Consider the following 16,018-nt stretch of genomic DNA (forward strand, 5'->3'; position numbering starts at 1 on the left):
AAAAACTGATACACTTCAAATTTTGTTTCCCGCCGCTCAGTTTCAATTTGAATTCCATCGGAAATGCAGTGCTGGGTTCAGAGACTGATGGTAATTTTGCCAAACTCCCCTCAAATTCAGCACTACAGTCTCAGCTGGGAAAATTGAGTCCAATCTTTACTCAGGTCTGTGTGTATTATCACAGTGTGTTTCCATGTTTGTGTCTTTGTTGTCTTCTGTCCTTTATAAAAGAGCTTTTATTCTTTTCAGATAGCCACATTTTCAGTGAATCCCCACCCATATCAAGACATCTCAGGAAATGTTTGCAGCATTTTACTCAGTAATCGAGCCTCAGACATTAGGCTGAAAAACCTGACAGAGATGATAGAGGTAAAGCCAACATAAACGCTGGGTTTTGTGCCATCACAACTATAGTGCAGATTTTTTTAATGTAGGTGGCAAGGCAAAGCAGATGTGAAATTTGTTCGAGAACAGAGGAGTGTGGATTACATACAGTCCAAACACCTGGATAGGAGCAAAATAGCTCTTCTCCATTGTGCAATTAAAGAGCTTTGGTGTGATGTAACATACAATTTATGCCCTTATGTTTGATTTTAAAACTAATAATAACTTACTGTTGCTCTGGTTTCTGCAGATTTTTCTATCCCGTCCAAATGCTTCAGTACCGATGAATACTACCGTTGTGTTGGAGAAAAACACGAAAGCGTTGACCAAACTTAACATTTCAGACACTAATATGACCATCTTCTTCAGCGTGGAGCCCAGTGCCAAAGTCTCACTGCTACTTGCCTTGTCTCCAGGATCACCTCCCAATTCTTCAAATACCAACATCACCACCATCTTGAGCCCAAAAGGTACCTGTCACCATAAGCAGCAGTGTTTAGCTGCTACTGACTCAGGTAGCCACTAATAATAACACAAAACAGTAAAAGACAGTCTCAGTTTTGTTTACACTTTGGTGGTCATGTGGTCAGTTCTCTCATGTGTTAATATATCAAATACACAGAATACAATGATATACAAAAACACAAATTACAATATTTAGAGTTGTATGTAAAACATGTATGTATGTAAAATTCATTTGTTTCTTCGATCAAAATGTCACGTTAGTTGCTTTTTGCTGCAGGAAACTATCGCTGGATAATAACCCCAAACATGCTACAGCAGACTCCAGGAGATTGGTATGTTGACGCCAGACTCTACAATTCCACTTGGGTGCAAGGCCTGACATTGAAGATCACTTCTTTTATGAGCAAGTGCATGTACTGGGACATAGAGAGGGAGTTCTGGAGCACAGAGGGCTGCCAGGTAAATTTCCACATTGCCTTGGCTTTGCATTCACAGTAATGTAGTAGTCGCCCGGTCGCTGCGTATCAGCCGGTGATGTGCTGTCTTTGTCTCAGGTGGGAGAGAAAAGCACTCCAGAGCGTACACAGTGTCTGTGTAACCACCTCACTCTGTTTGGGAGCTCCTTCTTTGTGATGCCAAACTACGTGGACTTATCTCACACAGCAGAGTTATTTGCCACTGTGACTCAGAACTATGTGGTGCTGGCACTGTTGTGTGCTTTCTTTGCCCTCTATCTGATCACCCTGATGTGGGCCTGCTATGCTGACCGCAGGTCACGCTCTAAGGTCTGTGTCCATTAAGTCATAATGTCTTACATTTTCTTTGGTTTATTTTGAGACTGAAGTTTTCATACTTATTCCAGCACATTCATATTTATACACCGAATTCAATGTTGAATTTGCAGAGGAAAATGACTCTGCTGGAGGACAACCACCCAGGTGCTCAGTACAACTACCTGATCAGTGTCCAGACAGGGCACCGCAAAAACGCTGGGACTTCTGCAAATGTAACAGTCCTATTTATTTTAGAGTAAACCTCTTCACAGCAAACAATTTATTCTCAGATTATTGCATGATTTCCTGCCTTTCAGAGAGTCACTAGATTCAGCTGATGTTGCACCATGAATATAAGTGAACATTCACATGCTACATTATCTCAGGGAATTTAACCAAGAAAGCACTGGGCAATATGTTCACAAATTTTCAATGTTGATGAAAATATTGAGGGCAACTCCACTACAGAATAGTCTTAATCCCTGCATTATCAGCTCTATTTACTGAATTAACTATAACATCTAGTCTCAAGATAGTTATCTTAGGTACATACAATTTGTGGTAAATACGCCGAACTATGGACAAACACTAGTTTGGTCCTTTATGCATAGACACATTCTAGACTACTGACGTGAACCCAGCACTTTTGCATCAATGCATTGTGCTCTGTTGTAGGTCACACTGAAGCTCACTGGCTCAGAGGGAGAGAGCGACACACACAACCTCACAGATCCTGACAAGCCTGTGTTTGAGAGAGGAGCTGTCGATATGTTCCTGTTGGCCACACCTTTCCCACTCGGTGAAGTGAAAAATCTCAGGCTACAGCACGACAACTCTGGAGGTCATCCATCATGGTACTGGAGGCTGAGACTAAGCAGACTTCAATAGCAATTAATATATTACGTAGCATGCCAAATACAGAACTGCTATTTTCCCAAAGTCTGTGGCAGATCTCTGAAGACAGCGTAGGTTGTTTACGAACCAGTATAAATAAATTTTAATTGCAGCTTGGTTGTATTGTTGTTTCATTTTGCTTATATTCTAATAACTTTTTTTTTGCCAGCAGATAAGAAACCTCTGTGAATCATAAACGACAATTCACATACACAACATTCCTCATATTTGCATAAAAGTCTCTCTTATTGCTGCCATGAGCTGCTCCCAGTTGGCAAATTTTGTAGCGTATATAAGATACCATGTGAAATTATCCATGTAACAATTGATATGTGTTGTTTTATGAAGGTATTTAAACAAGGTGACCATACAAGACCTCCAAACACGACAGGTGTGGCACTTCTTTTGTGACTGCTGGCTCAGTGCTGACCGTGAAGATGGTCTGACCAAGAAGACTTTCAATGCTGCAAAGAACAATGAGATTGCCAGCTTCAGGTCAGAATTGAGCCGCTTTATTGTACTGAGGTAAACCAACTCCAAGAAGGTCATGTCATTTGCATTATCTCTTTCTCTTTTTGTCTGTCAGAAATATTTTCCAGAGCAGAACATCAACTGGCTTTAGGGATGAACACATCTGGGTGTCTGTACTGGATCCTCCCTCACGAAGTCCATTCACACGAGCCCAAAGGGTCTCCTGCTGCATGAGCCTGCTCCTCTGCACTATGGCCATCAACATCGCCTTCTGGAACATTCCCATAGATAAGGACTCAGCAGTAGTTTTTTCATTTGGTAAACTTTGGAGTCTTTCATTAGTTGTAACTACTCCTTCTGTTAATGTCATCAGTGCTATTGATTAATAATATAATATAAATATAAATGAGGTCATTTGAACAACAATCCCACAGTTTTGAAACAAAGTTAGTTATTATTATATCTGAAGCGTGATAGTGTATAACGAGAGATTTGCTTTATGTCATGTTATCCAAAATGTGGGGCATAAAGGTCAAAAGGTTAGGGAAAACTTGAGAAGGGTCAAAAGTAGAAAAGTGGGTGTAACAATTTAGTTATTTCCAGAACTTCTGCTTCCACACATGCAACTGAAACGTTTTGAACTATGGAGGCATTAGTATCGCCTCACAGCTATAAATGAATAGAACATGTGTGGGATGAGCAAATAGAAACACCTTTGCTTAGTGACCTTGTTTGTTCCTTTCCAGAGGACACAGGTGTTGGAACAACTATACGAGTAGCATCACAAATGCTTTTCCTACAGCGTGCGTGTGCATGTACAGTATATGTGTGGGTGTATGAAACTTCTAACTCTAAGGTGTCAGCTTAGAGAATTATTCACAATTGTGTGGATGCTGGTGGATGAAAAGCACCACATATGGCTCGGTTTTGTCTCACAAACTCACTATGTCACATTTAGGAAATTGCAGATTGTTCACAACAGCTCCTTCAGTTCAATTGGTGTTTTCCTTGTGTATCTGTGTGTACTTGAAATTTTACACTTTACACTTATGCTACATACTAAAATAAAATAACAAAATATGTCATACTTAATGACATGGCAACACTTTGTAAAATGTAAAATCTCATACACAAAGACACCCAAACTGTAGCTATAACAGTTATTGCCTACACATTGTTTAAGTGTCAGAATGTCAAAAATATAGAAATATATATATATATATATACTTAAAATAGGTGGAGTGGGTTGAAACTGTACAATAGGTGCCAATCACTTGTTTTCCACCTGACTGGTACTTACCATTCAATGGCTTGTAACTGTTTCTTATCAGACCATAGTTATAGCTCAGTAGTACTGACTAGGCCCGTTTTCAGTTGCTCCAGTTCAACAGCACTGTGTCTCTTTGTATCCATCCAGGTTCACTGCAGATGACCTGGCAGGATTTCATGGTCGGGGTGGAGAGTGGTCTCCTCATGTTCCCAATCAATATTCTTATCATCACCATCTTTCGAAGCATACGACCTCGCATCATTAAAAAATCCCAAAAAGACAACTCACAGGAGAAAACCCCCGCTATTAGCATACCAACTATTCTCAGGGTGTGTTTTGCAGAATGTGTGACTTGATTTTTGTATTACCTAGATAATTTATACGTAGTTACTCTAGGTGTCCCATATGCCTTTGACTTCAACTAACATTTTATTGTAAAACTGGTACTGCTACTTTTAATGTTTTGATCAATTAGTATACTGCACATGTAGCATTTGGTCTTTGTTGTGCATCCCGCTACAGGACACAGAGGAGGTCATTTCTCTGTTGAGCAAAAGCCAGAGGAACAAGATGTTAGAAGTGCAAAGGCTGGAGTCTGTCTATGACCTCTACCCTGCCTTGGAGAGGGTGCATGAATTTGTCCAACTTATGCAAGGTAGTTTTTTATGTATTTAGATTATTTTTAAATATCAACAATGATTATCTTCTATTAGTTGCACAAGTTAAAGAAAATAAGGTTTTCTGTCCTGTCAATCATGGTAAAAGTTTAAAACAAGACAAATAACCAGTGGAGTATTATACCTAACAAAAAAAGCACTATAGTTTAAAAAAAAAAGTGCATTTTTTGAGAGACTGCAGATTTGGTGCTCTATTCACAGCAAAATATACAGTATGTATATGGGGTTGACTTAAAATCCATTACAGAAAATGTGGGCATGTAATGAAGGAACACATCAGTGCAACATAATAGCTTATTAATGTGATGTTGACAGAAAAACATAGAATATGATCATTTCCCTCTCTCTGACCAATGTAAGAAGCAGCACTCTGTTTTGTGTAGTAGGGGCAAAAAATAAATACACCTTTCCAGTCCAAAACAGAAACCTCAAGCCCTGGAGCAGCCATGCTATGCAGAGAAATGTTGTTACATGCTGGCCTGTATGTAATCTTCACACAGGAGAGACTGAGAGTGACAACCACTGGGTATACAGCAGCAGATTCCTCCTAGCTGGTCTCTGTCACCTTCTGATGTGCCTGGAGAAATTGGATGAAAAAAACTTTCCGAGTCCACAAGATTACCAGCAGGCCCTCGACATCACCAACTTGCTGGTTCGCAAGGCTGAGATGGTCTTCAGCTGTCACTTGGCCAACTGGTCAGCATGCCAGCAAACATGAAAACACAAATCAAACTCTGGTTGTATGTAATTGGAACATCTCATGTGTCTCCATTTCTTCTCATTTATTCTCTCTCCTTGATTCAGCCCACCTCCTGTGAAGAAGAAGAAGAAGAAGAAGTCAGCAGGTTGCTCGCTGCCCTGGTGGTGTGTATTCCTGGGGTGGTTCCTGTTGCTGTCCATCAGTGGAGTGTCCACTTTCTTCACCCTGTTGTATGGCTTTCAGTATGGGAAAGAGAAGTCCATCAAATGGGTCATGTCCCTGGGCCTCTCCCTCTTCCAGAGCATCTTTATACTGCAGCCTCTCAAGGTGGGTAAAGATGTGTCAAATCATCCCTTATAAAAAGTCAGTCAATCTAGCACTTAGTGTAAAAACATTTGTTATAATGCGTTTAAATATGATTATGTTTAAGATCATTTTCTTCCTGTAGAGTAATACAATATGTTTAAAAGATTTTTGAGTACAAGCCATGTAAACATTTGTCTGTGTCTTAATTTTGTTCACAGGTCATAGGCGTTGCCGTGGTTTTTGCCCTGTTGCTGAAACCTGTAGCTGTGGAGGAGACAGAAGAGGTTGAGCAAGTGCTTTTAGGTAAGAAAAGCTTCAACAGCAACAACAACATGTTTCCAGACCCAGCTGGAGGCACACAGGCTCTTGGTCAGTTATTGTAAGCACTGCATCCAAAGGAAAGTCTGTCTCCTGCATTATAGATGTAAATAATCTGCAGGTCTTTTCTTCAGTGGTGCACTTCATTTTGTTTCTGCTGTGGCAAAATATGAGCTGATGTAATACATCCTGAATAATAATAATAATAGGTGTAATAATAATAATACATGCATACAGACATAGATAAAGTGTATCTTATCTTTTTTAAGCTTTTCACTTCAAAAAACATATTCATACTCACCTATGATAATATCTTACAGAACTGAAAGTAATAACACAAACACCTAAGTAAAGAACCGAATAGCTTTGAACAAAGCGAATGTACTGGATTGCAGAATTCTTTAGTCCAATTACTTATTCATATTTGATAAAGCAGCATGTATCTATTCCATTTTGTTTTTAGTTGACTGCAGAGAGCTCTTGTGTAATGATGCATATCAAACAGTCTAACTCTTTGCTTTCACAGCTCTAAACTACTGTAGGGCCCCTTTTAGTTTATCAGTGCATCCTTTCTTCAGTTAGTCTAACTGCAGTGTTTTCTCCATTTAACAGAGCAACAAAACAAGTGTAGACAGTACTCTGGCAGGTACACACTCTGAAGAAGCTGCCTTTAAGTGATCTTCTGCGATGGGTACAGCTGCAACCCGCACCCCCTCACTTCTTCGACACTCTTTTGCACTTATCGGAGGTTTTACTTTGTGAATGTAAAATTACATAGCACATTCTGCTGTTTTATGTACAGAATTTCCAGTTCCTCAGAATGTTTTCTAAAATAGTGGATAAATGTTGCTCTTTCATGTCAAAGTGTTGCTGTTTCAAATCATTTACTATCTGGAATGATGTATATGTATGTAAAGAACATCTCTGGTTGCTTTAAACAGATTTTGTTCATCTATGACTACATTGTTAATTTTATCTCCATATACAAAAGTGACAGAATCTAGATACAGTTTCAAGATAAAATCTGTCATTAGCTCTGAGTTATTTTCTGTCCTCATTCCTCATAGACTTACTCAATGTCTATAGTACACTTTATAGAAAGTTTGTACAATCTGCAAAGAATATGTATATTAGTGAAGCACTTCATTTTTAAATTATTTCTCTATATGATACAGAGAACACAAGTGTGTCCTTCTCCATGGTCAACCACTGATTGTACATGAACTTTACTTTTTGTAGCATTGGATGGTGCATTTTTACAGTTTCACATATGAAAACTAATTATGAATTGATAACTTTTTTATTTTTACCTCTGTCACTGAGATAGATGCTGAAGGTGCATGTCGTGAGTTTTCATCATGCATGCTTACTGTTAGGGGATTCAGTCTGTCCTTCCTCTCAATGATTTATGTAACAAATCTATCTACATTCAACTCTGTTCTTCTGGTTTGTGAATGTCCTTTGATGTCCTATCTTTGGCCTTTTATGCTTTTATTTAATCGTGAATTTATGTATTCATTTTATTTTCATTTATTGGTACTGTATGTATGTGTGGACTTCAATAAACCAATATGAGCTGAACACAGACTCTGTCTTGTGTATTTTGTCGCAGCTAAATGTTAAAATTTCCATCATATACTGATTTATCAGTAAATAGGCTTTATCTCAAGGAAGAAGGTGCAGACAGCTGCCAACAGAATTTTGAACTGTTTCACTGTGACACCTGCACTGAAGGGTACGGTAGCTGGAAGCCTCTGATATAATATCACATGAATTCAAATATAAGGCCTATTCTGATTCACAATGATGGTCTAGTAACTATCATTATATCATAAAAATCTAAATGCATTACATGCTTCTCTTCCATGAACTATAAGGTGGAAATATGAGGATATTCAAAAACACTATTCTTTTTTCGGAGGCAACAAACATGTTATTTTATTTCAGATAAACCTGCCTTTTGCATCAGCAGCTGCACAATATGTGTATTAAGTGCAATTTGGGAGCTAAGGTAATATATAACACAAATTGTGTTTTAAAATTTATAATCAGTACAGAAAAAGCAGTATTTGAGGTGATGCTGCATGTGATTATTTCTTTTGCAGAATGTGTCATTTCAGTGCAATAAGCGTTGAAAACGTGAAAAAGAAACTTACAGTTACTGTCACAGAGAGCTCACACCTCACAGTGCCACCACAGGAGAGTAGCTTCACACTCATTCAGGTCCCAGTAATCAACAGATTCCTGAGTAAAGGTTTGTCGATTGCTCTGTGATGTCTAAGAGTCTGGGTAAAACAGACTGATGTAATGTGAAGAAAAGCTGTAAAAACATCCTTTTTTTGTTGAAAATAAAACATACACCAGAGTCTATTATGGTCATAAATTCAGGTATGATGGCCAAGAACAGATTTGAGACATACTATAACAGAGCCTATAACAATACTGTCAATCCAAATACTTAACATTTCATATTACATGCACACCTTGTTCCTGAATGCTATAGAGAAAAATACCCACAGGTTTTTCAAATCTCAATTTTATCTACTGAACTTTAATCTAGTGGATGTTATTTAAGATTTTCATTTTCAAATGCCTCATTTTCATTACACAATGAGCCCTATACACTGAACTGAACTGCATCTGTTCCCATGGATGGATTACTAAATAGGCCACTGAATGGGCCTACCAACCACAGGCCCAGGGGCCCGATGAGTTGGGAGGGCCCCTGGCCCAGAGAACCATGAAGGGGCTTTGACATTTCCACTAGAAAATCAATCAAAAGACTAAAAATCTACTATAAAAAGTTACAACAGGAAGGGGTAGGAGGCTATGGCATGTCTGTGCCCAGGGGCCCACTGTTCTATAATCCATCCATACTTGATGGATTTCTGATGATCTCTACAAACATGACCTAAATACAACCAGTTTGCTCGCTTGAAACCCTTCCTAGCTGTCCTCCTTTGTCCACTATCAGAGAATTGATCTTCAAGCAGGTGAAAATTTGCCTCAACATGATGCAGGGATTTCAAGATAGCGAAGAGAGAAGATTTCTAATCTGAAGTAAGAAAAACAAAACCTCAACCTCATGTAATGTACAACATTTATAAATAATGCTGTGCATAGGTCTCAGCTGCTCAAGCACATTTCTCTCTAGGAATAATTCCTTACCTTCACTCTGAGGACCCCTGCTGGCTACCATTTATTACAGAATAAAGCAAAGAAAGTATTGTGAACAACAGCAAATTGTATAAAAATCCTAATAATCTCCAGTTCCAAATAATCTTTTATTAAATTGTTATTTTAGTACACATTGGAAAAAAATCCTATCTTTTTTGCAATGAGACAACTTTTCATCCCAAGGTTTAGCATGAAAGAACAGTCCAACATAGAAAAGACAGTGAGCAGATCACAGTAGTGTAGTGTTAATAACCTCTCTACTTTTTCTCAATACATGTAAAATCTATTAACAAACTGAGCTGGAAAGCTTTTTAAATATGCTTTCCAGAGATTGCTGACTCATTTTATTGAAAGCCACTGTCCATTTGTCATGCAAGCAGAGCTGGGTGTGGCTTGGTTGCAGCAATCCATGACGTCTGCGCGACAACAAAACACTCCCACTCCCATGTCAACATGGAAAATAGATTTACCTCAATATCCACAAAATACACTTTTGTCTTCTAGTAATTAAACTTCAGCACAACAGGTTTTAAAGAACTGTTTACAGGTAAAGCAAATATAGCAGATTGTAATGTAATCATCTCAGACTCAACACAGTAAAGATGTCTCCAGTCATGATGGATAACAAATTCATAATCCTAGTACAGACTGGCAAGGCCGCTGATGAAGAGATGGTTAACTAAGGCAAATGCAGCAGTGCACGTACAGTATAAAACGCATGAACACAGTAACAGAGGACAACACCAACCTATTCTCTCTAGGGCTGATATTTGCATCTCAATCAAATTAGGTAGTTGTGTGACTGCTTCTGCCTGCACACATTTTGCTTGTAAATTAAATACTAAAAAAGTGCAGGGATTTGGGTAAACTGACATTGAAAAGGACAAAAACAAAAAAAAAAACAAAAAACAAAAAAAAAACAACCTTCATTTGGACATACTTTACATAAAAACAGAGTTGTCAATTACTGAAAAGCTCCCAACTTCTAACTCTTTTTGCTGTACAGTTAAATCATTCTTGTAAATAAGTCTCTATAGCACTGTAAATGTATTATAATACAGATTTCCATACAGTGTTATATCACTTCACATCTGTGCCCACCCATCCCTGTAAGAGATGAACAAAACAGGTTTGAGTGAATGTGTCACCATGAGCTTTTCCTGGAGTGCTAATACTCTCTTTGTTTAGTATAAAGCTTGACATCTAAGAACCCAATTTGGTGCTTTTCAAAAAGTCCTGTCCACAGTGAAAAAAAAAAAATATGTATGACTACCCAAAACACCTGAAATATGGCTTTTATCGGTTGGGACACGTTTATGAAGAATAGTTAATGGGAACTGGAGAAACAATCTGTAGACTTTTGTTAGCGTGAATGCCAGCTCCTCACTGGACTTGGGCTGCCAGTCAGGCTTGTCTGACTGGTCTGAAACTAGGTGACACAGTGGCAAAGATCACAGCGACACAGCATGTGCAAAGTGGAATCAGGCAAGTCCTGTAAATACAAATCAAACCCATAACCCAGGAAAAGCAACAATTACAATTTAGGTTTGATAATATATTATATCACACAGACAAATAGGAAAAGTCAGTGTGACCTTAAAATAGAAGGAGTGAACAAGGGTCAACACCTACATGATTGAATGTAAGGTTTTATGTGATGTGCCATATAGAAACAAATTAAAACATGTGGTACTCACTGGTAATGTTGACAAATTTAATTTCTGCTGACAAGGTCAGCTGAGCAACCACACCCTAGGTAAGCTGGTCATATTTATGTAAATGAGGTAAGAATACATGTATGTTAAATATCTGTGTACGATTACTTCACCATGGTAGGGAAAGAAATATTTAAATCTGATTCATTTCCATTTCCTCTTCTGAGCTGTGTAGGTGATAACACAAGGCTGTGTGTGTGTGTGTAGACCAGGGATCTATCAATTAGGTCTTCTTCTTTAGCTCCTCAAACCTCCGTGTTAAATCGTCAAAGTCGATATCATCCGAGGTGGAGGCGTTGCCGCCGAAGGAGGATGTGGGCAGCGTGTCGGGAACAGAGGGGAGTTCTGGGAGAGCATTGTTGTCATAAAGCTTAGCTGAAGGGTCAGGACCTGGAGAGTAATAAATGGTAGTTAATATAATTAATCCAGAAATATATTGGGCAGTTTATACAACAGCACAAAATATAACAATAGGGAGATTTTTTGCACATAGTGGGAAGTAAAGACTTTTTATGTCATGAGAAAAATGTACGCACATACCGGAAAGTCAGAAAGCAGAACTACTGAATAGAAACTTTAAGGACCATAATAGCATGAACAAATGCTGTTCTTAGCTGAAAGCAGTGGGGGACCTTTTCAATATTATTTCAATAATCACTGACATCCTATATTTCCTTCATGTCAAGAAATTCTTTAAAATATTATTTAAGAAGCCAAAGGTCAGTTAAAAATCAGTATATTATCACTCAGTGCTACAGATCTCCATTATTGTCAATGAATAATCATCTATTACATTACATCTTAAGTGCCACTGTTGTATTGGGTGATATGTGCCGTCATCACAATGAAAACCGGCACCGTAGATCACTTTGAATACTAACAAAGCCACTAAACCTCTTTCTGAATGTATTTTCTAACAAATGTATTTGCTAACTCGGGTAACATTTGCTAAAATTTACCCAGCTGTGGGAAATTAGCCATTTTAAAAAAATAAAAATATACATATATTGATCTGTTTTAAAGACATGTCTCATGAAATGGGCTTGGGGTTGACAGGGGCAGCAAAGAGCATTTGAGACCAACAGTTGGATTTGTTGAAAAAAACAAACAAACAAAAAAAAAAAAAAACAGTATCACCAGCCTCAACTTTTCAGTGCTGGTGGTCATCGGCAGTACCCACCTACAGCCTGGGAAGGAACAGAAGGTTTTTCAGTTAGGTCATCAATCTGAAACAGAAAATGTGTTAGTCATGTCAAGGGTCATGTCATCTTTATATTAAAATATAATATCATTATGTGTGTTAGTAATGAAAAAGAACTGACTGTGAAAACTGTGAGAAAGAAAAATAAAAGGGAAAACTGCAGGGGATGTCTGAGGAGCCATCACCTTTAGTGTTTGACATAAAAAACAGATTTTAGGAGTTGGCTGGTCCTCTCCAGAGTGCATTTAACATTTATCTGATGATCTCCATCCCACCCAGAGCAAGTCATAGTTAGTAGCTACAGTATTAGCACTTCATGCTACATATATCCATGCAGATGAAGCAAAATTTGGGCCTACTCAGAAATATAGTAGTGTAAAAGTGTAAAAGACAGGCAAGACTGCAAACAATGTCAATGAACTGCTCTTCCCTGAGTGGTGCCCTGCCCTGTCCATCTGTCCATCTGTAGGAACAGGAAGGGGGCATTGATGGGAGGTGGTCGGTCACTTACGGACTCGTATGTGGGGGGAGAAGTGGGCAGCTGAGGGGGCTGCCCTCCTCCCATGGGGTGCTGGAAGTTATTGTAGGTTCCGACTGGAGCATTAAATGGTTCCTGGAAGAAAATAACAGCCATGTACAATTCTGAGGGAGACAGCTCATCACTGTAAATTTGTGATTCTTAACTCTGTCAATTCACTGAAAGGATTTTTAAAAATACAACTGTTTTCATACAATGCATCCTAATTTTGTTGCAACAATTCAAAAACACGCACGCGTGCGCACACACACACACACACCCACACACAGTCATACCGTATCATCGCAATAACCATGTTCATGACAATAATTAGTCAAGGCTATGAAGTTTTTCAATAATTTGTAAATGAGCTTAATCAATTCAAATTGCAAAAATTAAATTAGTAAGGATAATCCACAGACCTCTCTGTGGGCAGCTTTTGCTGTAAATTGTTTTAGTTCTGTCGACTAGTTTCCTTTTGAGCTTTTCAAAAGGTACTTTTAGGATACTTGGAGTACCAAAAATAAAAATCTATTCACCTTTGTTGTAGTGGGTTGGTAGCAGACATCAGATGTAGATTCGCACATAAACATGAAATTACCCATTTGTCTGGTTACCACAAGGACTAAGGACTAAATTAGATTTTTGGCATTTGTGTGTAATGTCCTGTTAAAGCTAGTTATAGGAATGGCCATCCAAATATGGTTGATATGATGATACATATTGTGACTGAATGTTTTATCCATGTTGCCTACTCCTATTGTACTGTAATTGTTTCTGCCATTACGTGCAACTCATAAGTCCACAGAGATTGTATGAAACAGAAATTCTTACGGCTCCTTTGGGAGGTGGATAGTTGAAGGGTGTTGGCATAGGCATATGCATAGGCATGGGCATGTGCATGGGCATTGGCATAGCTGCAGCAGGTGGAGCAGTAAAACCTCCACCACCACCTCCTCCTCCTCCAGACTTCTTCTCATTGTTCACATCAATCAGGTCAGCCTCCTCTCCAGGGCACACCTCGGGCTGTCCACAGACAGTTGATGAGTGGGTAAATACAAAGAATCTATGACTTCTTCAGTCATGAGATGCTGAGATAACTTTCAAACACTCACCCGCACCATGGCATCAGGTTCATATGGCACATTATAATTCTTGGCAATCTCAATCAGATAGCGCTCCACCAAGATCTTGGGAGGGGCCTCTACACTCAGTTTGTGCATCAGCTACAAACATTTCAGACATGTGATTAGATGCCACTAAAAGGTTAATGGGCTAGAGGTTCATGGATTACTGAAGAGATTTGTGGGCAGTATTGGGAAAAAACTGCCTACCCTATCATTGACTGTGCCAATCTGGTTTGTCCTGCACAGCTTTCCGTACTCCTTGCTATATTTTGCACATAGCTGTTCAGATACCTGAAAGAAGAGAGTGTCAAAACTGGACTAACATAGAAATGAAGGAAAAAAAATATTTTCAAGTTTCACATTGTTGGAAATTCCACCATCACTATGTTATGTTTAGGCTATACTTACAATTTTCAGCTCAGACACCTCTGATTGAAGACGAGGCGCTGCCCAGATGAGTGTGGACACTGCCTCCTGTAAGCCTGGATCCAGTTCCCTATGTGAGGAGACAGAATCGGGGTTAACAAGGATAATCATCATCTGAAGGCCCCATATTACCCATATCTGATCATTCATGTACAGTGTGCATCAGTACAGTCAGTATTTTACACTCACTTCATAGACTGAATGAGGCCAAAGCGAGCCAGCAGCAGGTCGCAGTAAAGCTCCAGGATCTCCATGGCCTCTACCAGATAGTCCTCTCTGATAATGTGCTCAACCCGGATCCGTGCCCGCTCATCCTTTCCCGATGAAAGGTAATCAGCAATCTCCTTCCTTGCCTTTTGAGCAAGTTCAGCTTCATTGTAAATTTGAGAACGGTAATGGAAAAAAGGTAAACTGTCATTACAGGAAGACAGAAAAATGAAAGATACTTGTCTTACAAACAAGAACCCACTGGTTGGAGACCAGGACTCACTTTTCTTTTTCTCAAGGAGTTTGAGTCGGTTGATGACCAGCCGGAGGTTGACTCTTAACCTCTCTGCTTTGAATCCTCCTCCCAGCATATTGACGGACTACCTGTGGACAGGAAGACATCAGAAGCATAAACAAACAACCGAAACTAACCTGAAAAGTCCACCTAACCTTGTCACCACCTCTGATCCAGTGACTCACGTAATCATGTGCGCATGACCAACCCAACAATGACTCCACAGATTTACCCAACAAAACACACACATAAACACGACGAAGACATCAGGTTATCTTGCTAAGGTAGCTAAAGTACATTAATCAGTAACGCTATAACATGTTAAAAACAGCTCAAACCGTTAGCATTAGCCCGATGCGTCCTTCTACTACAGCTGAGTCCTACAGCTGAGTACTTCTACTTTAAACCTTATCGTCCAAACTACTTTATGTGTCATTTAATACTTAAACACGCTATTTAGAAACCTAATCATCCGTCTGTGTCGACTAACAGACAGGCAGTTAGCCTTTGTTTTGTTAGCAGCCCTCTGTTTTTCACTGTTTGCTAGTTAGCTGCCTAGCTCCCGCTCAACGCTAGCAAAACCAAAACACACGGTCCAAACACGCTCGAAAGCCACGAAGAAAGGAATCGGTTCAACACCACCAACACTTAGTACAAACACAGTAACTTACCGGTAAATATCAGCCAAACGTACACACCAACTTATTCGAGTCTCTGTCTGTGTTTCGTCGCCTCGTTCACTTCCGCGATGATCGTTAGTGACGTAATGGGAATGGTTCATAAGGGGCGGGGCCTTTCCGTCCAGATTAAATACTGGGGTTTTCCAGGTAGCACTAAGTTACTTATAGCGTTCAATTGTGTATTTATTTTTAAGGCATTTCAATTCAGACAGAAATTACTGGGCACTTTCTATTAAACAGGCCTGCTCTGTGTTTCATATACTTGAAAAAAGAAATAAGCACTGCTCTGGTACCGTGGCTGAACTTTTGTACATGACCATTCCCCCTTTTCTAAAGTAAGATGTTTTAAACAAAAGCTTATTTTTGCTACACAGATTCATTTACTTTTTTTCTTAGTCAAGAAAACATTAAACAT

General features: G+C 39.1%; 2 protein-coding genes across 3 annotated transcripts; one reads left to right on the forward strand and one right to left on the reverse strand.

The window, feature by feature from the left end:
* Window positions 1-1,210: 1,210 nt before the first annotated feature.
* On the forward strand, window positions 1,211-2,510 carry pkd1l3 (polycystic kidney disease 1-like 3). The gene is made up of 4 exons (XM_026320604.1): window positions 1,211-1,308; window positions 1,404-1,634; window positions 1,754-1,855; window positions 2,298-2,510. Exons 1-4 carry the CDS (start codon window positions 1,249-1,251, stop codon window positions 2,508-2,510), a joined length of 606 nt encoding a protein of 201 aa, XP_026176389.1. The 5' UTR covers window positions 1,211-1,248.
* A 6,836-nt stretch (window positions 2,511-9,346) lies between these two features.
* Window positions 9,347-15,694, reverse strand: ist1 (IST1 factor associated with ESCRT-III). Of its 2 annotated transcripts, none has more exons than XM_026320308.1 (10): window positions 15,595-15,694; window positions 14,912-15,012; window positions 14,611-14,791; window positions 14,404-14,491; window positions 14,203-14,286; window positions 13,984-14,094; window positions 13,703-13,894; window positions 12,863-12,964; window positions 12,331-12,337; window positions 9,347-11,540 (listed from the first exon to the last, which is right to left on the reverse strand). In XM_026320308.1, the coding sequence occupies exons 2-10, from the start codon at window positions 14,997-14,999 to the stop codon at window positions 11,374-11,376; spliced, it is 1,020 nt and encodes a 339-aa protein (XP_026176093.1). In that variant the 5' UTR covers window positions 15,000-15,012; window positions 15,595-15,694; the 3' UTR covers window positions 9,347-11,373. The 2 variants fall into 2 exon arrangements, with proteins under 2 accessions (XP_026176093.1, XP_026176092.1); XM_026320307.1 differs by having other exon boundaries at window positions 12,331-12,376.
* Between the last annotated feature and the right edge of the window lie 324 nt (window positions 15,695-16,018).

This window comes from Mastacembelus armatus, chromosome 3 (genome assembly GCF_900324485.2).
Source record: "Mastacembelus armatus chromosome 3, fMasArm1.2, whole genome shotgun sequence".
NCBI lineage: Eukaryota > Metazoa > Chordata > Actinopteri > Synbranchiformes > Mastacembelidae > Mastacembelus > Mastacembelus armatus.

Coding starts and splice junctions, on each gene's coding strand:
- pkd1l3 (XM_026320604.1), top strand. CDS start 1,249: ATGAGCAAGTGCATGTACTGGGACATAGAGAGGGAGTTCTGGAGCACA. Junction 1,309..1,403: donor GGAGCACAGAGGGCTGCCAG/GTAAATTTCCAC, acceptor TCTTTGTCTCAG/GTGGGAGAGAAAAGCACTCC. Junction 1,635..1,753: donor ACCGCAGGTCACGCTCTAAG/GTCTGTGTCCAT, acceptor TTGAATTTGCAG/AGGAAAATGACTCTGCTGGA.
- ist1 (XM_026320307.1), bottom strand. CDS start 14,999: ATGCTGGGAGGAGGATTCAAAGCAGAGAGGTTAAGAGTCAACCTCCGG. Junction 14,792..14,911: donor ACTCCTTGAGAAAAAGAAAA/GTGAGTCCTGGT, acceptor TTTACAATGAAG/CTGAACTTGCTCAAAAGGCA. Junction 12,965..13,702: donor ATCCACCTCCCAAAGGAGCC/GTAAGAATTTCT, acceptor ATTTTCTTCCAG/GAACCATTTAATGCTCCAGT.